The sequence below is a fragment of the Rhinolophus ferrumequinum genome, chromosome 3, assembly GCF_004115265.2.
Source record: "Rhinolophus ferrumequinum isolate MPI-CBG mRhiFer1 chromosome 3, mRhiFer1_v1.p, whole genome shotgun sequence".
NCBI lineage: Eukaryota > Metazoa > Chordata > Mammalia > Chiroptera > Rhinolophidae > Rhinolophus > Rhinolophus ferrumequinum.
Window position 1 is genome coordinate 103669840 of NC_046286.1, and position 27670 is coordinate 103697509.

Below are 27670 nucleotides of genomic sequence, written 5' to 3' on the forward strand. Positions count from 1 at the left end.
CAGGCTGTTTGAAATGATTTTCTTTGAATGTGTTGTGACATTGTTTTAATTGAATGAAGCTGCAGAACTAGCGTGATAAATCAACACAGAATGAATTTTAATGCAAGGCAAATGATATTAACTTGGAAATTGGTTGCAGTAGACAAAGCAGCTGCTATGATTAATTTTTTTTTTCATTCTCTACTTACAACATTTTGAGAAGGATGACCTTGACAGTTTCAATTGTGCTGGAATCCCAGTGGTGTGCACGTTAACACACTTGAGCTGTTGTTTGTTGGTTCTTGGGTAATAAAGATTTGGTTTATTTTTAAAGTTAGGAAAATTTTGTGTTACAGATTTAATATGTTGGTTTTGACTAGTTTAAAAACATTTATTATTAATAAATAATAATTGGGAGGATTATTTAGCTGTGGCAGAGTCTTTTTCTGTGTAATCTTAATGCTGTGGTTCTAGTAGAAGAATCTTTAATATGTGAAAAGAACAGGATGTACCAATAAGGGTCTTCTAAGTGTCCATATGTCATGAAGTGTAGGCCAACCAGTGTGACAGAGAACCTAAGTCAAAAACACTTAGTTATTGAAGTGCTGAAGTACCTGTATTTATAGTACATTTTTCCAGACATTCTTTGCCGTATCTGAGACATATAATGTATATCCAGTATATGAGTTGCTTTGGAAAAGATCTGTATTTTTTCACCTACTACTGAGGAATAGCTGGCAGGGCTAGTTATTTGAAGAAACAGTCAAGGTTAACGAATAGAGTAAAGGGATTTATCACAGATTTCTTGAGAGCAGGGAGAATTTCTCCTTTGCTACTTCTCCTCCTCCTTTTTAAATCTCTAGCTTCTACGCATATTTCACTCTTTACCACATAGCAAATTTTGAATAAATGTTTTATTGAGTTACATTTGAAAATGGAAGGCTATTTTCTATTCTACTGAAAAAGACCCAAACTAAACAAAATGATTATGGAATGGGATGTAAGATTCTCGTCTGTGTTGAGGTTATTTTGAGGGGAGCGAGGGGAGTGAAGTTCTGTGGAATCTGTGAGTACATAAAAGGTAAAGTTAGGAAGCTGCGGGAAGTAGGGCGAGCTTGCTGTAAGTGAACGTTGGGCCAGGCCTGTTGCTAGACTGTCTGGGACGTGTCTTTTTCCCTTCCTCAGACTCTCATTCTAACACAATTTTACTCCATACTACCTGAAGTTCTGTCAGTTCTAGATCTATTTAGATTAAAAGGCAACCTCTTTAAAAATGCCATGGGAATTTCTCTGTTTAAGGACTCACAGGATCATTCAGACCATCTGAGCAATTCTAATAAAATAGGACACAATATGAAAAAACATCTGCTTGAATGCATCAGAGACCCAACAACATTTGAAGAATTACTAGTTTGGATCCTGTGGAGGACAGGTAATCAAGGATATAAGCCTGGCTTTTGCACACTCCTTTTCCTCTGGGTATTTTAGCTGAATCTGGACAGGACAGCTGAGAGGCTGAACTTTGGGGACAGAGTTGGAGTCTATAACCTGTCTATGTGGACACCTTCCCATCTCTAGTCTTTACTTTGGGTAGGGTTGCTGATGAGTGTGCATTCTAGGAGTAAGAGTAAACCAGAATTTCCCAGGCCCTCACAGACACTGCCTGTCAGCCTCAAATTGTCTCATTCTCAGTAAGTGCAATTGTATCGAGGTGATCTTGGGTTGCTAGTAGCAGTAGGTGCCTGGCAAAAGCTGATAGAAAGATAATATGATTTTAGGCCTTATATTATTTCTGTAAGCTATTTAGTAAGTAGTGTCTGGTACACAGTAGAAAATAACCAAACACACATGAAGGCAAGATGACATTAACAAAATGAAACAACAAAACAATAGAACACATCCATAGGGACTGTCGATATTAGAACTATCAGCCCCAAGCTTTATATGAGCTGTGCTTACTGTGTATGACACAAAAGACAAGTTGGAGAAACATGGCCTAGCAATGGAAATTATAAAAGAGAAATCAAACTGAATAAGTCCTTAACTGGAATAAACAGGTTTAACAGAAGATAACCATTTGAAGAGCGAATTAGTGAACTGGAAGATAGGTCAAAAGAAAGTACTCAGTATTGAGAGGCAGAAGGATGGAAAAACTAGGAAGGAGTATGAAAAATGAAAGGAATGCAGTGAGAAAGTCCAGTGTAGAATGGGGCAGAAGCAGTATTTGAGGAGAGGGTTGTTGACAACTTTGAAACCAAAGAAATAAAGTTGCAGACTTAGGAAACTCTGAACCATAAAACAAAAACCATACCTAGGCACATACTAAAACTGCTTAAAACTAATGTTAAAGAGGAAATCCTCCCCCCTTTTTAATTTTTTTACTTATTTTCACTTATAGTTGATATTAAATATTTTTAATGTTAGTTTCAGGTGTACAGCATAGTGGTTAGACATTTATATAATCTACCTGCCTGGCACTATACATATTTACTACAATATTATTAACTACATTCCCTATATTGTAGTCTACATGTCCATGACTATTTTGTAACTACCAATTTGTACTTCTTGATCCCTTCACCTTTTTCACCCAGACCCCCCACACCCTTCCCATCTGGCAACCATCAGTTTGTTCTCTGTATCTATGAGTCTGTTAAAAGTAGCAAAAGATTACCTTTAAAGTAGTAACAATAAGACTCATGCTCATTTCTCAAGAAGTTGCAATGTAAATATGGTAAAAAAAAAAATCATTAAGGTGCTGAAAGAAACCTTAATGAGTGCCAAACTAGAATTCCAAATCCACCAAAAATAAGAAATTTTCAGATAAGGAAAAACTGACACACCTATCACCAGATGACTTTCCCTAAATGAAATACTACAGGGTGTTTTTCAGACAGAAGAAAAATGATCCTAGTTGGAAAGTTGAAGATACAGAAAGGAATTAAGAATAATGAAAATGGTAAATGTGTAGGAATACCTAAATATACATTATCTCTATAGAATAATAATGGCCTATTGAGTTAAAAAAAACATAAAATTTGAAAAACAATGACATATAAACTGAATTGGGATAAGGTGTTAAGTAAATGGGGTAAGGGGTGAAAGTACAAATTAGCATTAGTGTTTGATAATTCAGTGATGCGTATTGTAATCTTTAGGGTAAATAGGCATGTAACTTTAAAGCTAATAGAAGGCAAGAAAAAAAATAAATGGGGACATAAAATACATAAGGCATGTAGAAAGTACTTAGAAGGTAGATATAAACCATATAATGCACATGGATTAAGTGTTCCTTTTAAAATTCAAAGATTGCAAGATTATATGAAGAAACAAAACTTACCTAGATGCCATTTAAAACACCCTCATTTAAAATAGCAAAAGGTTGAAAATAATAGGATCAAGAAAGAGATACTATGAAAAAGCAAACAAACAGTTTCTATTAATATTGACAGTCTTAATGACAAAAGATATTACTAGAGATATAATGGCAAAAGGATAAATTTTAAATCAGTATATACCAAATAACACAGCCTCTAAACATAATACAAAAATAGAACTTAAAGGTGAAATCAGCAAAAGTTAATCACAGAGGAATTTTCATTCTTTTTGCACACACATAAAATATTTAGAAAACTTGACCATGTATACCGAAAAACAAGTCTGAACAATTACAGGATTGATAGTATGTATACATAGTACATTTTCTGATTACAGTGTAACAAAGATAATTAGGAAATTCTCATGTTTGAAATGAGAAAAACAAATTTAAGTATTCAATTGGTATCATTTGACCTGAGTGATAATGGAAATACTACATATCAAAACTTTGGGAGATATATATCTATATATCTATATCTATATCTATATCTATCTATATATATACATATATATACACATAGATATATATATATATATAAAGCCAACTTAGAGAAATACTTAAAGCTTTAAAATTCTGTATATTAGAAAAGAGGAAAGGGTGCAATAAGCTAAGCATCCATTCAAAAAGTGGGGAAATGTAATAGATTAAACCCAATAGTCGAAGGAAGTAATAAAGCTAGAGTAGAAATCAATTAAAAACAAAACAAAATTAAGAGAATCAATATATCAGGTGACTATTGCAGCATTATAATTACCCAAAAAACTTAGATTAAAACAACCACCATTTATTTAGCTCCTTCTGTTCTGTAGGCTGGTCATTTAGGCTGGGTTCAACAAAACAATTTTTCTGGTCTGTATCTGGTCAGCTGGTTTTATGAGTTGCCTGGCTGTGGGCTGGGATATTGATGGTGGCTGGATCACTTGTTTTTCATTCTCCAATAGATTAGTCTGAGCTTGTTTACATGGAAATAATAGGGCTCTAAGAGAGTAGATGTACGTGAGACTGAGACTTCAGCTTTTAGAGCACATATCATTCTTTCCACTACATTGTATTGGAAAGCAAGTCAATGCTAGCTCAGATTCCAGAGGTGAAAGGAGCTGCAAATTTACACTGCAGACGGAATAGATACTTTTAGAGGTGAGTGGGTAATTGTGGCCAATTTTAAAATCAATATACCCCAGTCAACAAAAGCAAAAATAAATTCTTTGTAAAGAGTGTAAAACTGATCAAGAGAAAAGGAAAACATAGATAACCAATCAGGAATGAAAGAGGGGGCATCACTACAGATCCTATAGGTATTTAAAAAATTATACATAGGATTTATATCAACGAATTTGAAAATGTAAACAATATGTGCGTATTTCTAGATAAGCACAGGTTACCAAAATTGACATAGAGAAGAACAAGAAATTTGAATTAAAGAACTGAATCCATAATTAAAAACCTTACACAGAGGAAAACTCTAGACCCAGGTGGTCTCACTACTGATTTCTATTCAATGTTTAAGGAAGAAATAATACCAGTTTTCTACAAGTCCATCTGGCTAGTGGAAAAAGAGGAAATACGCCTCAGCATGGTTTGAAGCCAGAATAATCTTGATGCCAAAATCCGGGAAGTATGAGAAAAGGAAATTACGGGCCAATTCCATTTGTAAATTTAAAAAAAAAAATCACCAAAATGCTAGCAAACTGAATCTAGCAACTTATAAAAAGGATATGCATCATATTCAAGTTGAATTTGTTTTAGGAATGAAAGGTTGGTTCATCATTTGACAGTTGTAATCTAGCATATTAATAGAATAAAGGAGAGATACTGTGGTTGTCTCAAAAGATGAAGAAATGTGATAAATTTAAACATTCACTGGTAGTTTTAAAAAACCTCAACAAGGGAATAGAAGAGGATTTTCTTAATAGGGTGAACTATATCTACAAAAAGTGTACAGATTAGTTCAGACTTTATGGTGAACTGTTGAAAACTATTCTTGAAATCTAGAACAACTTTTGACTTTGAACTAGAACTTGTTTGACTTTGAACTCAAGGTGTGCTGGCCAGTGTAGTAAGGTTGGCAAGAAAAAAAAAATGGTTGAAAGGGAAAAAATAATGTAACAGTCCTAATTTGCAAATGGTGTGATTGTTTACCTAAAGAATCCAAAAGAACCTGTTGAAAAAATATGAGAATTTAGAATGAAGAAACAAGGTTGCTGGGTACAAGGTTTGATATATATAAAAATTAATCATGTGGTCATATGTAAGGAACAAAAATGAAATAAAAATATGGTATGACAATAGCCAGAGTAAGCCCCAAAATGTCTAGGAATAAATCTAACAAAAATGAGTAAAGACATATCAAAAAAGCTTTATATTCTTGAGAGAAATCAAAGAAGACCTCACCAAATGAAGTTACATCCTGTTCTTGGTTTTAAACACTCTATGGGACTATCCCAATTAAAATTATTGCTAGTAGTATTTTAGAAATTGACCAAGTGTTTGTACTGTGTTTCCCTGAAAATAAGACCTAGCTAGACAATCAGCTCTAATGCATCTTTTGGAGCAAAAATTAATATAAGGCTCGATCTTATTTTACAGTAAGACCGGGTCTTATATGAGACCCGGTCTTATTTTATTAAAACATAAGACCGGTCTTACAGAATATAAGACCCGGTCTTATATTAATTTTTGCTCCAAAAGATGCATTAAAGCTGATTGTCTGGCTAGGTCTTATTTTGGGGGAAACACGGTAAAACCTATCTGTGCGTACAAAAGGCTTTGAATGGCTGAGGCACTCTTGAAGAAGGGCAAGGTGGAATAACTTGCTTACTGCATATCAAGGTTTATTATAAAGTTACAATAAATAATAGTGTGATATTATTTTAAAAGCAAGGGTAAACAAATACATTAAAACTAACAAAATAAAAGAGCTCAGAAACAGACTCAGCTATATATAGATGTTTTTGACAAGGTGGTAGTGTAGAGAAGTTGAAAAAGGATAGTCTTTTCAGTGAAATGTGCTAGGGCAATTGGGTATCCATGTGACATTTTTAAAAAAAAGTCTCCTCACAGACATCAATTCCTGGTATACTGTGGGCATAAATGAGAAAGGCATAACAATAAAAGTTCTGAAAGTCAATATAGAAAGATGCTTTCATGATCGTGAGGTGGGGAAAGTCCTTAAAGAGGACACGGAAAACACTAACCATGAAGAGAAGACCGATAACTTGCTACATGAAAATTCGGTGTCATTTCATTCAATTCAATCAGATTAAATTTAGTCATATGCCACCATTAAAAAAGAGCAAGAAGGCAAGCCACAGGATGGTGTTTGCTACACATGTAACCATGAAGTAGAAATTGATTAAAAAAAAAAAGTAATGCAATAGAAAAATAGGAAACTTCAAATGTGCTTCAGAAAACGTGAATCTGAATGGCCAGTAGCATGAAAAAATGATGACCTTTTTTAGTAATCAGGAGAATGCTAATTTAAACATTTAGCAAATGCTCCAGAATGGCTAAAATAAAGAACAATGAGTGCTGCTGGAGAAGAAGTGGACCGAAACAAATTCTTTTCTCTTCTTTTGGGAATATAAAGTGTGCAACCATTTTAGAAAATAGTTCAGCGCTATTTACTAAAGTAGTTATGTCTGGATATTATCTTCTTTTAGCAGAAGTCTTTTCCCTGAAGGAGCAATCGTGTGTCCTTTTTCTTTGTTTTATCTCTTTTGTGTTGTCTCTTCCATGTTGGAGTCTTGTCAAGCTTCTGCTCACAAACTGGGCTTGCCCACTGCAGGCTTCAGTTTGAGGTGATCGCCTGAAGCGTCAGTCTCCGAGAAGGGAGCCAAGTGCTGGAACCTGGAAGTGATTTCTCTGGGGCATTTTAGTTTTTCTAGAGATGGCAATTCGAGCCTGTTGACTACAAGTTAGATGCCTGGCTGTTGGTGTTTTTTGGGCAGGGGTGGGTCAGTTGTTCTGTATACGATTTCCACCTTTTCTTTCCAGTTTTCTGCAGCACTCAGTGTCTGAGTGTCAAGTCTCTTTGGAGTTCTGTTGGGCAAATATGCTTCTGATCACCCCCCCTTCCATAGACATTCTAAGCTCAGTTGTTGAATGAGGGCTTGAGGCTTCCGAAAGTGGATTTCAGGTGGGCTTGGTAGGCTAGTAATTGTCCACTATGTGCCAGACCTCGTGTCGGACCTTTGATACATATTGTGCTGTACACACCTGCAGTGCAGCCCTCCCTGCAGCTCTACCAGATGGTTGGTGTTCCCTCCATTATATAATTGAGGCTTATTTGATGTGACTTTCCAATCCCTAACCATTATTTAGTGTTAGGACTTGGATACCAGTTGGGATCTGTGTGCTTTCAGAGTTTAAATACTTATCCATAGTTTAGAACTTGAGTTTATTCAGATTGGAGGTGTAACAAAGGGATTCTAGGTTGGAAGCAAGTGCATTGTCAAAATGGGTGACATCGGGTTTAGGTTGGGTAAAGAGGTCAAGTACTATAAGCTGAGGAACTAAGAAAGGAACCCCCCCACCCCCCGAAAACTTGGCAAGAAATTCATACTCTTGGTTTTATTTCAACTTAGTATTAAAAAATATTTTATTTTTGAATATAAAGACATGATTCAGGCAAATTTCAGAATTTGGGATCTTATAGAGCTAGAGCAAATGCTTACAGGATCAAAGTTAATGAGTCTTAACTTGGGGTGGAAAAAGTTATATCAAGGTCTCCTGAGGGAAAAGGGCTTTTTCCCAGCTGTACACGTGAACTACGCATCTTTCATGTACGATCACTTTTGTAAGGTCTGACAATCCTGGTGAGCAGCTTCAGGAGGAAAGGAAGAGCCACTGAAGAAGTGCTCTCGCTTCTTAAGCCTGACAGCAGTGAATTCTAGCTTATGACTTTTGTGCAATGACGTAACAGTGGATCAAATGCCAGAAAAAATAGGAAGCCGTAAGCATGAGAATCATAACCTATTTGATTGGACAAATAAACCACCCATACATTTTTATGGAGGTGATGGTAAACACTCATTTTTGTCTTTTATGCAGATGACGTGAACGAGGAAAATTTACTTTTCAATGTTCAGCGTTAATCTTTTCACATTGGCCTTTTTTTCTCTCTAAAATGTAAACTATATGAATACTAGAAGTTTTTGTTGAATGGTAGTTCTTTATTTATACAGTTATTTTTATTACTGTCTTACTCATGAAAAGAGTTAAGCCTCCTTGCAAAAATAGTATAAGTTAAAGGTAGAAATGGAAAAAAGAAAGGAAATCAAGGATACAGATATAAAATTTTGCAAGGAATGTGATGAAAACATATATACTTTCAAGACTTAAACATTTAGGGTAGGGTGGAACCCAAATTTGACCATCAGGTTCTGACAGCCAACCTAGAAATACAATCTCTCTGAACAGTTGCTTTGGAGAAAGTATAACTTTATTTGTTAGATAAATAACAGGATTTTTTCCCAAAGATTTCAGTTAAAATAAGCAATTACTATTTAACATAATGAACAGTTTCCTGAACACTGTCATTATAGAGACTTTTGTAGAAGAGATTTGCTTTGTTGGCTGACATCCAAGATTTTGTCAAACTCTTTAATATGCTCTGGTTTAGATTACATGTTGATGGACGATTCAGTATAGTATCTCTTTTAGGTGGATTGCAGTGTTCCTAAATTCATAATTTATTTGTGTGTGTGTGTGTGTGTGTGTGTGTGTGTGTGTGTGTGTAGAAATTTCATGCTAAACAATAAGCTATTGTAATTATCCCCTCGAAAACTTGGCAAGAAATTCATAAGGACTATTGATTTTATTTCAACTTAGTATTTAAAAATATTTAATTTGAGAAAGTAGATATTTAAAAATATTTTCAGCTATTAATTCAAGCAAGTGAATAATGTTTGGTGACTTTTTTTTTCCAGTTTAATTTTGTTGGGAGAATCCTTGGACCTAGAGGACTAACAGCTAAACAGCTTGAAGCAGAAACAGGATGTAAAATAATGGTCCGAGGCAAAGGCTCAATGAGGGATAAAAAGAAGGTAAGTCCTTAAAAATGCAGACAAGTCTTTATGTGAATAATTAAACTTTTGCACTCTGATAAGATATACCGATCTTTTGTATATAAAGCCCTAGGCATGCATTATTTCATGTTAGAAACTTTTGAACGTCTTAAAAGATTTTTTTGCCTTATTAATTATCATTTTTCATTTAGCCAGCTAAAGTATCACTCAGTCCATCATGTTAACTTACTTTGGTATTTACAGTTGAGAGGCTGCCTATTTGGGAGTAGTTAGACTATAATGTTGTATAACTAAAATTTTGAAAAATCTAAAATATTTCTTTTGATAAGATTTAAATGAGAACAGTCAAATGAATAACTTGAATGTATGTCAGATCATTGGGAGAGTTAATAAACAGAAAAAGAAGGCTTATTAACTAGCCATATGAAACTCATTTAGCATTTCACCATTTTATATTGATCATAAGTTTTCTAGACATTTTACTTTAAAGTGTATTGTTTTTTTTTTCTCCCCTCCTGCTAGTTCTTGTTTTTCCAGTTTAATTAATAAAGATGTAACCACTTTAAATATTGTTTTTAGGAAGATTTTGTTTCCCTTTTTTTTTTATAATCCAGTGATACTACGAGGCAGAATACTTTTGAATTTCTGTTTGTATAAAAAAATGTTTGAATTAAAAAAAAATAATCTAGATTCTGATTGTCAAGGATTAAATTTATTGTTAGGAAGGATTTCTTTTTTTATAACACAACGCCATGAAAGGGCTATCAAATGACAGACCTGTGGTCAGCTTATGTTGGCGCGTGTGCATTGATTGGGTTGCTTTGTGGAGCTCGTGGAATGAACACCAGACCTAAAAGGTATCCTGACTTCATTCTGTTACGCTGCTTCTTGAGCTCCCCACCTCGTTTCATTAAAGTCTCCCATAAGCTGACTGGATCAATATCATTTTCTGTCCCTACAGACAGACAATGATGTAGTAGCTAAGAAGTTGAGATAAAAAGTCCTCATTGATATTATCTTTTAATCTTACTATAAATTTTTCTTGTCACCTGAGTTTAAAGATACTTTGGGGCCAGCATGTGAGTTCCCCTTGAGTATATTTAGATGTTGTGTTTAAAACATTTTTAATTAGGATTTTAAAAGTTAACTTTTAGATTCTGAATCAACTGGGTGGCAATCTTGTATTGATTGCCACGCAGTTTTCGTTTCGGTTTCCATGTTTGCACGTACAGTAAGTAGAGCTAATTTAATAGCCTTAGAACAATGAGATGAAGACTACTGAAGATTAATCTTCACAAAAAGATCAGTGTGTCCATTAATTAAACAAGTTACTCTTATCAGTCAGTGAACAGAACATGTTTCTCTCTCTCCTTAGCTTTTGCTAATAATTTTGTAGTCATGGCCACCGTTTCCTCCCGTCATGCACTCTCACTGTGAGGGGTAGAGCGTAGACGTGTGTAGGGAGAAATCATGAATCTCCTCTGTCCAATTGGGGTTAAATTTGTAACCTGAACAACATCTGCTGTCTGTGGCAGGAGGACAGAATGGTTAGGAGAGTGAGCTCTATGACCAGGTTGCTTAGGTTTCCATCTTGGTTCTGTCACTTAGCAGCTTTGTGACCTTGGACAAATTACTTAATCCCTTTGTGGTGTATAAAATGGGACTAGTAATATCACTTATCCCTTACTGTGGTAGTGAGAATTGAATTAGTCATAAAGCACTTAAACAGTTTTGGCACATAGTAAATGATCAATTAATGTTAATGATTGTTAAGTTTTATCTTAAGACTATTTGATAGTTGTTTTGTTTCTCCGGTGGTTGGTGTGTTCATATTCTGTCTGTCTACTTTGTTCTTAACCACAAGTAGAAGCTGTTCACATATTTTATTTTCAATTTGTACTGCTGTCTACTGAAATTTAAAAAAGCTTACAGATTATACATATACATGTAAGCAACAATATTGAAATAAGCCACCAAAAATTTGGCTACAGATTACATTTTTAGTTTTATTAAAAGCTACAGATGAACATACTTTGGGCATATCAAGTTAATATGAATAGCCGCCTTATGTTTGATATTATGGTATTTGGATTCTGTGAAGAATTTATAGATTTATAGCACCAGAAGTGTCTTCTGTAATCTTAAGTCTGTTGCACCCAAGAAATTAACCAAATCACCTTGGTTTATGCTGTAGTTTATTCACTGAGCTCTTAACAATGTTAATAAAAGTGAAGTCAAAATGGAAAGTTAGTTGGCTGTTAGTTTGAGAAAGACCATAACAAACAAATGGAGACAAAAAGAAGGATTCATGTCAGTAATAAGGCTGATTGAGGTGTATTTCAGGTGTTTCAAAGGAGAAGTCATTTGATTTTAAGCTTTTCTGCAGAGTTGTCGATTTATGTAAAAGTGGAGGAAGCTAGAAAATAAATCTTAATTTACTGATTGCCCTAAAATATTACGATGGAAATGCTGTTTGCTGATCTGTATTCTTCACGAGACTGGTAAACTCAGTGAGGGCAAGCCATGTCAGTTCTATGGAGTATTTCCTTCATGGTTGATGAGTACCTGGCATAGAGTAGGACCTGGAAAACATACCGGGGGAAGGAATAAATGTGTTGTTTAGGTAATAAATGACAGGCATAGATGTCCTTCCTCTCGGACCCCCCATAAAAGATTTGTAAGTAGAGAAAATTATAAACTCTGTGTGCTTTTAATTCTTGTGGGAAGATGGGCAATACTATATTTTTCTAAGCTGCTGGTGCTGGTGTGAAGCAAGGGAGTGAATATGCCACTTTAGTTTTCGTTCTCTTGGATTGATGTTACTTCAGCATTATTGATGGGCCCAACGGTGTTAATTTTTTAATGTAAATACCCAGTGAAATGGTGCTGAGTAATCTCGTGGAACGTAAGAACAGGAACTGTCGTCAGACTTCCTGAGAGACTGTGGTCAGAGCTGGGAAAGCTTGTCTGTCCCAGGCAGCATGTGGCAGTGGCGATCCCTAGCAGGCCGACTACACCTGTCTCTCGTGTTCAGTCTGTGGTAACAGGGCGTCTGCAGGTGGAACACAGCTTTTTGTGGATAGCTGTTTTGAGTCGTAGAATATACTTTGTATCCTGCATTATTCTAAGTATTAGGTTGGTGCAAAAGTAGTTGCGATTTAAAAGGTTGAAAATAATTGCAAAAGCCGCATTCCTTTTGCACCAACCTAATACATACGCTTAATTAATCTGAGTTCTATGATTCCCATTTTGGAAGAGGAAACTGAGGCCCAGGCAAGGTTGAGTAATTTGCCAAAGGTCAGATGTCAAAAAGCAGTCAAAATTTGAGCCTAAATCCCCTATTCCATCCTGTGGTGTGCCGTCGTCTAATTATAAACCATTTATAAGAGTGATACCAACTTCAAAAATATTAGGAGAAATTGAATATTGAGTATTCTAAACTTTACTGTCACATCAATATGAGTATATTTTGTAAAATTTCTCTGAGCTTTTTGTTTTTATCCCTCAGTGATAGTATACTTTTAAATTTTTCTGCGTATCATTCTTTTGATTTTCACAGGTCCTTCCTTTAGGAATCATTTAATCCCTTGTTTTCTGATAGAAAACTATATACTTGAACAGATTAGAGATGCTAGAGAATTAATTTTTGGAAAAGTGATCGATTTTTTTTGTAGTTTTTCAGTGGAGGTAGCAGAGAGCTGCCGAAGCCACATGAAGGGCTGTGGGAAAAATGTCTCATACGGTCCACCTTCAAAAAGTAGAGGTGGCAGTCAGCTAGTTGCCAGTATAGCAGATGAAAACATGTGTCATTAAAACAGAAGTGTTTCGTGCATAATCAGATACTTGATAAATTATTGTGGAGTGACGGGTTATTATTAAAGTGGTAAATGAAGTCCACCGTTGGGAATCTATATGAATGGTCTTTGTAGGGACGCTCTTTGGAGATTTGTCTTATCCAATCCCTTGTCATAAACAGGTGGGGACTAATGCTTATGTTTCTGCTCCCCACTCCCACCCCATGGCCAGAAATGTTGATGGGTGAAATGTGTAGTTGATTAAAGCCAGGTCAGCCAAATGTGGTGTCTTCTGGAAATTTCCAGTGAGACTCAGCAATTTCTAGTTGGAGCTCTTTGCTGGAAATGAAGGGATGCCCACTCGGGATCATTGCCTGTTCCAGGACGGCTAGGAACAATGGCCAGATGGGACCAACTCCCTCACACTGCGTGCACGGGCTTACTCAGACCGTGAACAGCCTCAGGATCGTTTTACTCTTCTAGAAGGAATGGAGGCTGAAGGAAGTGAAGTAACTTATGCAGTCCCTCATTTCTAAATAATGACTGTGATAAATATATCTCATTAGACATTCAAATTCAACTGGACAAATTTTTGAATATGGGCTCTGAATTTAAAGTCAGATAAATCTTTAATAAAGTTTTAATTCCGTTTTTAACTTTGCGTTTGTTTCCCAAATATATTTGACCATAGTCTCTTTCAGAGATGTCCCTATATCTTCTTAAGAAACTATAGTGTTTTGTGGAATATGATTTATGAAACATTATTAAAGAGGCATATTGTATAATTGTAAACATAGGCAGAATTTTAAAACTTTTTACATGCTACTTTTCATGTATATTACGCAGTTTTCTTAACTATCTCTTAGAGCATTATTTTTTTAAGGTTACTATATATATTTTAATTAGTTAATATGTGGTGTTTTTTGGAAAAGTTGAAAAGTACAGATCTGGAAAAAAAATTAAAGGTACCTGATTCTGTCACTCTAGATACTATTCTTGTTGACAGTTCTGGTATGTATTCTTGTAGGTTGTTGTTATATGCATGTTCACATGTGTTACAGAGAGTGGATATTATACATGATGCTTTATGATTAGCATTTTCTCCTGCAACTCTGTCTCCTGTCCTGTGTTAATTCACCACGTAATTGAGCTTTATCATGTCCTTTGTGCTGTGATAGGAAAGTACACTTACAGGACTTTCCAAGACAACATAGATAGCAGTGTGCAAAAATCAGTTTGCTTCACTTGGGGGTGGCTTTCATTTATTTTAATGAAAGATGTTCCTGTTGTTTCAACACTTGGAAAGAGATTAAATTAATAACAAATTTCTGGTGGACATATTAAAGTGGCTATGATGTTTGGTGACATAACATCAAGTACAAGCATTCTTCCAAACAGCCTATTTTATTGCTCTTGTTGAATACTTAGCTTTCTGACAACCTTTAACATAGGTGTAGTTTATTTTTTAAAAACAAAACAAAAAGCAACTTTCATCCTGGTAAATTTTAAACAATATTTACTCATCACCCAGTGTCAGCACTGCCTTTCCACCTTCCATGTGTGTCCTCACTCCCCCTTCTGCCCTCCAGATGATTTGGGGAGCAGATTCGTCTGTAAATATTGTATTAGGTGTTGCTAAAATAGAAAGGATCTTTGCTATTGTGTTTGTTTTTTATCACCAAAAAAATTTCTTCATGCCATCAAATATCTAGTCAGTGTTCATAGTTTCTCTCTTGTCTAATAAGTGTGCTCCTAAAACAGTTTGTTTGAATGGCATCAAACGAGGCTGTATGTGCACTGCCTTTGATTGATAGAGCTCTGCCATCCTTCTCAGCCCCATCGCTGCTTGCAGGCTATTTGTAAAGGAGCTAAGTTATTTGTCCTGAAGAATTCCTGTGCATTTTGCTGATTGCATTTTTATGGTGGTGTTTAGCACTCTGTTCCTTGTATTTCTTGTAAATTGGTAGCAAGAAAGGTTTAAACATTCATAATTTCCTGTTCTCTTTTCCTCGTTTTCTTTCTTCCTTTTGAAAGAATATTTCACAAGTAGCGTTGTTGTGGCAGCACATAAAATCTAGGTTCTTCTCTCTTTGATTTGAGCAATCATTGTTGATTGGTTTTCAAGCTCTATTTCAGTAGGAGTTGCAAAATAGCTATATCCTGTTTTCTTCATTAATATTAGCTAGATTTACTTTTGTGGCAGAAGCTGAATAAAGGCTCAGTTCTTTATTCACTAGTTTTAAAACAGTAGCGAATTGGTTCGTAGGAATCCTCCAGAGGTGAAAAATGAGTGTTGTTTTCTTTTGAGTATCATTATGAATGCATTTAAACAGTTTTGATGTGTTTCAGTTCTTTGCAGTTAGTGTTTTTAACTAATGATTAATGTTGTTTGGCATGTGGGAGCCTCTTCAAGTTCACTTATAAGTCCTTTTGCCACCATCCCAGTAGTTGGCTAGTAACTTTGCTTTCTGGTGTGATATGACAGTCCAGGCTCATCTTGTAAGATTTCTTCCCCAGACTTGGAATCAGTTATTTCTTTAGGAAACCCTGGTTACTATTAGTGAAAAGTAGTATTTCAGGACTGCATTCGGGGCTGTAGTGGTGTTCATTATTTGTAGACCTTTTCAACACAGAGCTGTGTAGGAGGTATTCTCTCTCTCATATAGATAAATTTTTACAAGTTCATTCTCATTCAAAATCAAGACTAGTGTTTTATTTAATTGGTCTTGTAGCTGTATTTTCTTTCTTTCCTACTGAAAATCCTGATTCCTAATGACACAAAATAATGATTCATTTACTTTATTCTAAAATTTATGAAACATCTCAGAATAACACTGCAAACACTACAACCAACAAAATCGTCAGTGAAAACAATTTTTGTGCAGTTCTTGTTTTTAGGGTATATTTCACTTGAGATACGAATTACTATCTTTTAAAACTATAGTTTGTCGGTGTATAACAGTTAATGCCATCATATGGATCCATAGTCAAACTCATTTGTTGTACTTGGTTTTCTAGTTTTAAGAATTAAATTATTTCCTGTTACTTATATAATAAAATGTTTACATGGTTCCAAAATCAAATGTACAAAATAGGAAATTTTCAGAGAAGCTTAGCTTTTATCCCTGGTTTCTTTATTTCTCTCCTTGCCAATTGTTTAAATTTTTTAATGTAGTTTTTGGTTTATCCTTACATTATCTTTTTTTGACATAAAAAATTACAGAAGTATAACAGTTATGTGTTTTATATGTGTGTAATTTCTCACTCATTTCATAGATCATTATATACTGTACACCTTTCTACATTTTTGTTTTATATATTTTTTTTACTTAACAGCATACTGCTGAGATCACTTAATGAGAGTATAGAGACAATCTATTTATTTTAATAACTTCACCATATTCCATTGTGTGAATATGCTACGATTTTTCCAGCGTTCCCCTCTTGATAGACATTTGGATTGATTCTAGCCTTGGCAGAGTGCTGCATTGAGTAGCAGCTTTTATAAACATCTTTGCATGTACTTGATAGTTTTTGGTTAGAATTCTGGAAGTTGTATTGCAATATGTAGTTTTGCTAGCTAGAGCTGAATTCCTCTTTCTAGGGGTTCTTGTTTTACTGTGAGCAATGTATGAGAATACCAGTTTCTTAACAGATTCGCCAGCAGATTTAAACTTTTACTGAGAGTGGTTCATAATGAGTATACCACTATAGATGTAGGAGAGAAGTTAATTATATGTAATTTATGCCTTGGGCCAGGCATTAAGACTTCATTCTCTTGTGGAATTCTTAGTTGAGAAAGAATACCTTGTGAGAAATACCTTGTGAGAAATGTTTTGTTTTTTTTCCTGTCTGCTTTATATCCCTGCCTTATATCCCCGCCTCCCCTGCCATTGGTACCTTTGACTCAATGCATTCGAGAGCAGGAACCTGTACAGATTCTCTCTTAAAATGTTAATTTTACAAGTTGCATACTTTATTGAATCTGATTGAATAGTAGTAGTAATGAGAACAGAGCAGTAGCTTTAGAAGAGTGCTTATGAAAATTGTAGTACCGTATAATCTGGTTTGGAAGGAAGTTATTAAAGCCATGGAGTCGCACCACCCTTGTGATATTTAATCCTATGATATTTTAATTCCTATACTGCAAATTGCTGTTCCTCAGTTTCCATTACTGCCTGTCAGTTAATTAAAAACTTTCTCAGGCAGCAAATGCCGGGGTTACCCAAAAAATGTATATAACTGGTCACTTTGGTCAATGTTGCTCAAGCAGTAGTCTGCTGTAATCAGAAGTGTCTGGACGCTGATGGTAACCACTTTGAGCACCTCTCGTAATTGCAGAAGTCACATGTGACTTGTATTCATTCATCTTTTGTTATCGGTATATATTATTACAATTTTAATGTTGTTTTCCTTTCTTAAAATGTGTGTACATTTTTTTGGTACGCTCCGTATATTGTGTCTGTGATTTTTTTTTTTTTTTTTGGACTTCAGGGAGCTTTCACTTCTAGGAGACTGATGTGTTGACAATAAACTAATATCGGTATGGTGAATGCTACAACAGGTGATGTACCTTGTGCTGTGGGAAGCCCAGGAAGTAATGAGTTCTTTTGTATAGTGAGAGTTTCCAGGAAAGCTAGAGAGGATTGGACTGGAGCAGGAGTTTACAAGACAGATGATTGGGATGGTCTTCTAGACATAGGATCAACTAATGTATGTCGTCACGCTGATGCTTGCAGTGGGAGTTCCGAGGTGTGCGGAGAAGAGGTGTAGGAATCTCAAGACATGGCTGGGTCTGAGGGTACAGGACCTTGAGCACTGTGTTAAAAGATTTTTTTCTTCTTAATTTTGAAAGCAGTGTATCGGCACTCTTATGTTTTAAGGTAAGACATTATATATTAATTGTTTTAAAAAGATAACTTTGTAGTAGTAGAGGGATGAGAGGAAGAGGGAAGAGACTGAAGGCCACAAATGACCAAGTTTTAGACAGCTTTGTTTAGAAAGTTCTTCTTTGTATTGAAATAGAATCTGTATCTTTGAAACTTAAATCCTTTAAGTTTAATTCTACTTTGAATTCAAAACAAATATATTCTCTTAACATGGAGCCTTTGACAGTGCTTATGTCCTAAAGGCTTCTTACTCTAGCTGTCAACTAATTTCCAAGTAACTTTAGACTTTTTTTTTTAATGTAATGGGACATGGCATTGAGTCAACCTCAAAAGTGATTGATTGCTTTTTTAAACAGTTTAAATCAGCACTTTTCAAATGATCTGCAATTAAAGACGATTACAAAAAAATTAATCTGTTATAAACCAATCCCTTTTGTAAAATCTAATGAAATTATCGGAGGAATGTTTTTTTTGAAAAACATAAATTTAATCCTATTTAAAACTTTTTATGTCAACTGACACAATTGTCCATTCAGAATACTGTCAAGTTTCTTCAGTGCTCTTGATTTCTGTACTTGCAGGTATATTTCAGCAGCACTGGTTTCAGTGCCAGCTTGTGGCAGGGTCTGCTGGCTCAGAACTGTACTCTAGCTCTAGTGGCCCCTCTCTGCACTGTTGTTCCTACTTCTCACCTCTCATTTTTGTTGTATATGTTTTAACATAAAATTCATTTTAGACGATTGACTTTTTTGTTCTCTTTCTGGTTACATGTTCATTGTGGGCTCAAGTGACTTAGCCTTGTTTTGAGAAGAAGAGTATAAAGCAGTACAATAGAAATGCAGTGTTCCTTTCAGATTGGATAGTGTTTCCGTACACTCTTGTGGCGTGATCACTGCTTTGGCCACATTGTTAAGAAAGCTCGGAAGGACTTGAAACAAAAATTTTACTACTATTTATTAAAATTTGAGACACTTTTTGAGGGATAAAAAGATGGATCCAATGAAAATAAATCTTTGTTTTCATTAGTAAAGTAACACTTTAAGTAACCTGTAAAACTTAAGCTAATTACTCTGCCATAGATCTAATACCAAGATGAGTTAATTGTCCATGTCTAATGAAATGAGACATGAGTTTCAGGGAAAAGGGAGCGTCCATTTTAGCACTAGATGCTCTTAATGAGCCTTTTAAAATTAAGTCTTGATTGGATTGCAGTCAATTTAGTTAAGGAATATTTGAATACCTTGTAGTTGTATATTACAAATTTTCTTCTAGAGGGTTCAGTTCTCTGTTGACAGAATTAGTAATATGTTGCTTGTGTATACATCATTATGCTACATCAGTTGATTTTCTTTTTCAGAATCCTTTAACAAGGAACTTCGATTAGAAATTTTTTTTCAGCCATATTAATGACAAATTATTAGGCTGTTTCGTGAACCTAGTGAGACATCCTATTCTATCGTAGCTTGTTTTTCTATTTACTCCTTCAGTTATGAAAGATCACCATTTAAAGAAATTATACTGTTGCTCTTTTTATTTTAAAACAAGTTAATTTATATTTTAAGTCGTACATAATTGTTAAATCCTTTGCTTTTAAAGACGTGTAATTCTTAATTTTCTTTTTTTTAAAGATTTTATTGGGGAAGGGGAACAGGACTTTATTGGGAAACAGTGTGTACTTCCAGGACTTTTTTCCAAGTCAAGTTGTTGTCCTTTCAGTCTTAGTTGTGCAGGGCGCAGCTCAGCTCCAGGTCCAGTTGCCGTTTCTAGTTGCAGGGGGCCCAGCCCACCATCCCTTGTGGGAGTCGAACCGGCAACCTTGTGGTTGAGAGGATGCGCTCCAACCAACTGAGCCTTCTGGGAGCTCAGCAGCAACTCAGCTCAAGGTGCCGTGTTCAATCTTAGTTGCAGGGGGAGCTGCCCACCATCCCTTGCGGGACTCGAGGAATTGAACTGGCAACCTTGTGGTTGAGAGCCCACTGGCCCATGTGGGAATCGAACCAGCAGCCTTCAGAGTTAGGAGCACGGTGCTCTAACCTCCTGAGCCACCGGGCCGGCCCTTAATTTTTTTTAAGCCAGGATGATATCACAGCCTGTGGGTCCAAAAAAATAAAAACTGTGGATATCATCATAATTGAAATGATTCATTTTGTGACTTATTTTATGCTTAGAAAACAGTAAATAGAAATTATGGTTGATAGTTGGGAATGTTTTAAAAAGATCTTCATAAGTTTTTTAACAAAGTTTTGGCCAATTCAAATACCTTCTAAATATAGAGGACTAATCACTTTGTGTAGAAAATATTTTTAAGAGTCTGATGTAAAGAGAGTTTTATTTTCACCTTTGTAACTAATAAGATTAATTTCTGACTAGTAACTTATGTTCATTTAAATTATGAGATTATTGAATAGTAAACAAGTGAGTACATGGAAGTATAAAGACACTTGAAGATGTGTAATATGACCAAGCAGTTACAGCAGCAAGTGCTTTAAAATGTTTAAGCTTTTAAACATTTAAGAAGTCTAAACTTCTTAAGTTAAGACTTAAAAAGGGGTCACAACTTTAAAAGAAGTCACAAGTAGTTAAAGCAAATGATCTTTTGCAAAATAAATTTTTGTTCTTAATTATAAAAACCTTTGATGTTTAATGTAGAAAAAATTAGACAATACTGGTATTTTTTAAAAATCATCATCTCCATTTAGAGGTATTATTTATTTGTTGATATATATTTTGAAACAATGTTTTTGTGACCTGATTTATTTTACTTAAGAGTACTATATCTGTTTATGACCGTAAAAGCCCATATGTACTTTTTAAATTAATTGTTTTTTCTATGAAAATGTGAAAAACGTGTACATATCATTAGGATAAATATGTGGAAGGGTTTTGGCAAATGTACGTATCTGCCACATAGTTAGTACTCAGTAAATAACGTGTTGAAGTGAAGGAAGGTTTTGTCTTTTAATTTTGCTTATAATTATTGTACATAAATAATCAACTAAACAGTCAAAGTATATTTTGTTGTGGTTTTCTGGATTCTTTTCTGGAGTCTTTAGTGTCAGACTCAGAGGCTTTTTCAGTCCCCAGTAGTTTATATAGATATTTGCTATTTTCTATTGTTTTATTTATTCGGTTAAATCTTACATTACAAATCATTTCCTTGTATAGGGTAAGATTGGAAATTCCATTCTTAATTATTTCGCTTTTTAAAACAACTTTAATGACAAGACATTTTAATTGCTTTTGTTGATTGTATACCTTACTGTTTTCAATATGTGAAATGTGAAATTTAAATTTTTGAAATTCTTAATTTAGTAGCAATTTTTTTTTTTTAACTTAAGCAATTGTGTGTGTGTGCGCGTGCAGTGATTCAGTTTCTGGAGGAACTGGCTGTTACTGAATAGGTAAGAATTTGCCCAGGCAGTTTATTTTGTCCAGATACATATTAACTACCTAATGATCTAGGAAAAGAAGGGTAAATAATGTTTTTTGTTGTTTTTTTTAATCTGTAGTGTTTTTAAATCACATTACCCTCATGTTTTGATAGCATGCTAAGTTTTTCTTCTCAGTACAGCTCTTCGGAAGGGTGACATTAAGTTTCAGTTTGCTCAAGACACTTTAGCTGTGCTTATTGTCTGGGTATAGTTTTTAATAGTATCTCCGTTCACTCATAGTGTCCTGGTTTGGATGACAAATCACATAGTCACCCTCAGATTTGGCACCGGTTTGGTGTTTATTTAACATTCTTCTACAAAACAACATCGCTATTAAATCTACTTTTGTATTGGGTATCGTGAGATTGTTATGGAATGATACTGTGGACTTAGGAAAATTTTGATATGAAATTAAAATGTTACCTTTAATATGTCAGTTTCAAAGTGCTGCTGCTCTTCGAATGAGGACTAATGCCTGTATACTTGGAGAAAATAAGTTATGGGAAAAATGTGTATATCAGAGAAACATTCTGTCGTCTGGTATTTCATGTCCTGCATATTTATAGGACCTGATTCTTGTTCTGTACTGGTTTGCTTTCACCAGCAGCCATAGTGAAAAAATACATACTTGGGACTTTTATCCATACTCATCTACATGTATGATTTATTTTGGGCCACTATGCAGTAGATAGGCCAAACCTAGCCTGGATGCAGCGAGTGCATTTCATTGGCAGTAAAGATGTGAGTGCTGTCAGACTCATCATTTTTGTGGAATGAGCTTTTGATGAAATGATTAGATGAAAAAGAAAAACACTTCATCAAGCTGGAAAGAAGACTAGGTTCCGTTGTGACATTAGTGCCAGGCTTGATGAAAATCTTTGAAGCAGTGTTAGTAGCGTCATCATGCCCAACCAAACATGTGGTTTTGTTTCATCATCACCAACAATGTACATTTAATTTACCTGGCAAATAGCACAGCTAAGTCCCTCACCTCCTTCATGCAGTGTTATTTCGGAGTATCTTCTATTTTGTCAATGCTGTCTCATCAGCTTTTAAAAAATGAAGCCATTCTTACTCCCCCTCTGCATATTTACTCACATGCTTTCTCCCACCTAAAATAGCCTTCTACTTTTCAAAGTTTATTAAATAATTTAGTAAGCCTTTTCCCCTACTCTGGGACAAAACTGCGAGGTTCTTGTTCTCATAGAGCTTAACTTAGAGAGGAAGACAGAAAATAGGTAAGTAAATGAACAAGACCGTTTTCGATTGTGGTAAGTGCCATGTAAAGAATAACACGAGGTGCTACGAGTCATCAGTGTGGAGTGCTTTTAACTATGGTGGCCAAAGAGGGGCTGTGTGAGGAGATGACATCTATCCTCTGACAAGGGGGCACAAAGGCACTCAGAGCAGTGAGATTGAACAGGCCAAGGAATGACAAAGTCACTGTGGGTGGAGAAGAGTGGCAAGAAATGGTGGAGTGGTATTATTCTCTGTCCACATCCCTCTGTGCAGTGTGGGAAGGTGTTTGACTTTTGCTGGAAGGCAGTGGAGGGTTTGAAGCAGGATCGGCATGATCTGATAGTTTTTTAAAAGAATTGTCTCGGCACAATTAGAGAATGGATTGTAAACGGGTGTGTGGGGGGATGTAGGTAAGAGTTGAAGCCAGGGGATTTGTGAATAGGTGCTTGCACTTAACTGAGATGGGAGAGGTGGCGTATGGTGGCGGCCGGGTGGACTCGGAACTTGCTTCCAGATTCACTTTATTCCAGCGCTATCGGCGTTCTTCATTCAGCCTTTGCTACTCTTCCTTCGCTGAATTTCCAAAGCACTTGTTCTCTAGATACACTATTTGTTTCTGTCTCCTTACCCAGGCTGCATTCTCCAGTAGCAATAATTTATATTTTTGATTTGTTCAATGAAGTGTGGACGTAAATGGTGCCCATTAAAAAATTACATTCTTTAACCACAGAATTTTTGTCAGCCAGCTTCCTGAATTTTCCAAAGTATAGGAGCATTGAATAGATAACGCAGGAGAAACACTTGAAAAATGTGCTTAAGTATAAATAACTGACACATGACAAGTTACAAAAAACAAAAAGACTAAGAAAAAGCCAACAAGGCACTTTGTAATAAGGTAATTGAATAAGACTTGAAGTTTAGAAGCAAAGTTGAAGTTTAAAGCCTAAAAGTAAAATTAATTGCCAGGGTAGAGACAGTATGTGAGTACATTTTGCAGGAATAGTAGTGGCCATATTAGTTTTTCAAGTCGCGCCCACAGAAGAACATCGGGTAACAGTTTTGATCTTCTTCAAGAGCACATGTTTTTACTCCCCTCCCCTCCAGAATATACATGATTCTTCTCCACACAAACACCTGCACATAGCTTACAAAAACCATAAAGTAAAATGAAAAGAGTTTCTCAGGTAAATAGTTGGAATATTTAGGGATACTTGGCAATATCTTTTATTCTGTTAACGATGGGTGTCATTTAATAGAAGGTTTTAAATTGTATGTTTAAAAAAATTACAACAAATTTCTCAACAGGCCTTGAAGTAACCTAAACAATGTGAATTGGGGTGTGTTCTTTTCTTTGTCCAATCACTGTGTCTCTCCATCCTGCACGCAAATATACACATGAACTAGGTTGGCAAGAGAAACTTATTCCAGGGATGTGTTTTGAATGTTTTTAACATTTTAAAAAACCCAGGGCATTTGAGGCAGAGATAGTTTTTAGACAATAGCTGTTTAATGAGTTGCTTGTGTATACAAGAGGAGAGAATGGGCCTGATTGCTCACAATCTGATGTTTGAAAAAGTATTTTTCTGGATCTCATGCATTTGCATATCTAATTGCTGTGTAATCAAAACTAAGTGAACTGTAACTACTTGAAACTAAAACGAAAGGCAATCAGCTGTTCTGGGAGGAGGGGAAACCCCTTAGCATGCAAGTTGGCCTGGATATGAGCATTACACTGTGCTTGTGTTTAATTATAGGTGTCTGGCTGAGCTGTCAATGTATGCTTGTGTAATCCTGAGGAGAATGTGACCCTGAAACACCAGCTCTGCCTGCATTGTGGTAACAGGCATTGGCTCTGACAGAGTTAGCATTCATTGTGTATTTTGGTGATAAGGGATTGTGCCAGAATGGCTGGTAATTACCTGCTTTGTTTGATATGGAAAAGTAGTGGTTCCACACTTTTCTTCTTACCAGTGACAGCACTCAATTAAAACGTGTTTTAAGCAGCCATAATGCCCTCGTTTATCAGTTGGGAAGACATGAGGTGAAGAAAATTAACTTGACTTTCCAGCTGTTTTTGGGTAGCTTTGTTTTTGCTAGATCTTTTGAGAATAGAAAACTACCCCAAGATGTGACCTTTAGGCTTCAGTAGACTTTAAATTTTTATTTTATTCTTGCTGCCTTGTAAAAGAGTTAAGAGAGATATTCTTAATATTCTTAAATCCCATTTGGAAGTTTTTTAGCCACTGATTAGCAGAGTTTCAGGCTAGTGAAAGTTTTTTTTTATATTTTACTCTTCTGAATTTCTAAATCGAACGCAGGTTTAAAGTTTAAAATTTCAGTGTTTTTTGTTTTGTTTTGTTTTTGTTTTTTGGGTGTTTTCTTTTGAGTTTTCTTGTCAAATATGTAAATAACCTGTTTGTTTGGTATCAATTCACTTTCCTAATTTGGGTCTTTAATATGTGTAATTCGGGTAATTGAATAACAGCTAAGGACTGCTGTGGGAAGATTACAGGTAATGTGTGGAAAGAGTGTAAAAGCATATACCCATTCTGTGTGCTGTTTCGTGCTACTCGACTCAGTGCCAGTTCTTTCAATGTTTGTTTCTGAAACATTTTCCTTTTGAAAATGTGTTTATAAATGTATGCAGTAAACTGCCAACATGTATGTTTTTCTGTGCTCCGCCTCTGTCAGGCACTCCGAGCCAATGAATACTTGTATACAGAGTGGAAAACACACCTACATATACACCTCTCAACATTAAGTGTCACATCACAGTTCTGCGTTGAGTGTACTTTACTCTGCTTTGATCTCTCTGCCATTTGTTCTTTGTCCTTGGAATTACTTTTGACCTACAACACATGCTAATGAAAGATGTGTAAGTTACAGTTTTGAATAGTATACTGAATGACAAAATGAGAGTTTTAATGAGAGTTCTGGGTAGCTTCAGGAAAGAAAACTAACAGAGGCTAACGGTCAGCAGGGATATGTGGCCTGGGAGAATTGACCAAAGATAGCTGGAAAAAACAGGATTTGGAAAGTACTGAATCATTACATTAGTCAAAATGGGGAGGGGCAGAGAAACATTTTCAGTGTTTTAATAAATCCAGTGTATAAATTACATTTAAAAGCAATGTACTTTGCTATCATAGTTAGCCTGTATGGAACTTAGGGGTAGAGATGATTTATTGTATTAAAAACTGGACATCTAAACTGCTAACATTTTGAAGAAAATAATATTTGCAGTCATACCCAAAATTTTTATGTTACTTACTGTTAAGGTATGGAAGGAAGTAGGGTAGACATTATTGGTTTATAGCAATTTCTTCTTAAGGTTTATTTTGGAAATGCAAGGTCGGTTAAGTTGGGATTTTTTAATAAAATACTAATCTAATACTAATCTTTCGGGGAAGCAATTGGAAAATACTTTTGAACTTACTAAACTTATATATATAAATCTAAAGTTGCTTCTTGATTGTTTAAACTCAGACTAGAGAACCCGTTCAGCCTGGGACCAGAGTTAAAATAAAGCACTAGAATTGAACAATACAAAGTGTTCATCACTTAGGTGAAACTTTATGATTTCTTTAGGAACTCCTGATATTTGTGCCCTCTTAAAGATTTTCTGCTTCAAAAGGAACTCCAGTGTATTTCGAATTTAATAGAAAAGAAAAAAAGATTATTCTATTAGGGTGAATTTTGAAATTTATATTGCCGTTGTCATTTTAAATGTAACTTTATACGTAAATTCACTAATGTTTCCTCCCCTTTTAAAAAGCTTATTACTTTTGAATCCAAATACTTTTAAGCTTTGTTTAAAAAACACTGCTTATTCTTCTTGGCCTTCGGAAAATTGTTTCCTAATAATTTGAGAAATAAGTTTTATATTTCAATAAACTTCATTAATTGAGAAAAAGTTATCAGAGAATTTAGTTTTTGTGAGGTTTTCTCAATTGAGTTGACATTTCTGTTGTTGGTCTGGTTACGTTAATATAGTTGAAGCATTAATGTATAAAACTATGTAATTGAGGGATCAATCATAAAATCTGAGTGTCTCAGAGTTTTATGGTTAAAGAAAACCCTAAACCTTTTAAAGGGCTTGTGTAGCCACAGGAAGTTTCACTGTGCGGATGAGGAAGAGTATCCTTTTAAATCACATCATTTGTGATCTCTACAAAGTTTCCAAGTGCCTAACCTATGTTTTGGATCCTATTTGGCTCTTTTAAATCCTTGCTAAGTCTCAGACAATATATTCAGACTAAGTTGTTGCCCACTCCACTGACCCCATATATAGCCCTATCTCCAGAAAAGCACTTCGCATTGTGTTTGGTTGATTACAGAGTGATTTAAGAATGGTCACTTTGTCTTAATCTTCTCGGTAATGAGCACAGTGCCTGGCACATTGGAGACACTTAGGATTGCTTCATTCATGTGATCCTTCATTGCCGGAGCTCTTCATTTCTAACGTTGAATTAATTTTCTATTTTCATACATAAGTTTAGTTCTTTCATTGTTGTGTTTTAAGATTTATATTGCCCAGTAGCCATGTTGGTCAATGTGTATGAATTTTTTCCTCCTGTGAACAAGAAGCACAAAGCTATAAGCGAGGACTAAATGGACAGTTCTGGGATGATTAAGAGCTAGACGGCCAGGAACTTGACCCTGAACTTTGGAGCCGGTTTCACAGAAGTAAACTGGGCTTTGGGGTGGGCTAAGCCACTTAGGAATAGAGGCTAAAAGCTGTGACTGCCACCTAGGAAATGTTCCTAGTGGCCAAAAGAAGGAGAGATAGTATTGTAACTAGAACGAGGGCCAAGCTGCCTGCTGATCTAAATACTGGGTTATTGCTGTCATTCCGGATAAATGGGCTTCGAAATAACTCGAGGCCTTCTGTTTTCAGTAATGAATTAATAAATTCATATCAGATCAGACCGAC

General features: G+C 35.4%; 1 protein-coding gene across 8 annotated transcripts in view; it reads left to right on the forward strand.

Moving 5' to 3' along the window:
• The window catches only part of QKI (QKI, KH domain containing RNA binding), a 148060-nt gene that overhangs the window by 50543 nt on the left and 69847 nt on the right, over positions 1–27670 (forward strand). For all 8 annotated transcript variants that reach the window (XR_004422511.1, XM_033101360.1, XM_033101369.1 and 5 more), the window contains exon 3: positions 9286–9402. Coding sequence is in view for 7 of the 8 variants with exons in the window: in XM_033101360.1 (XP_032957251.1) it covers positions 9286–9402 (117 nt within the window). In the remaining variant the exon portion in view is untranslated. The remainder of the gene's footprint in view (positions 1–9285; positions 9403–27670) is intronic.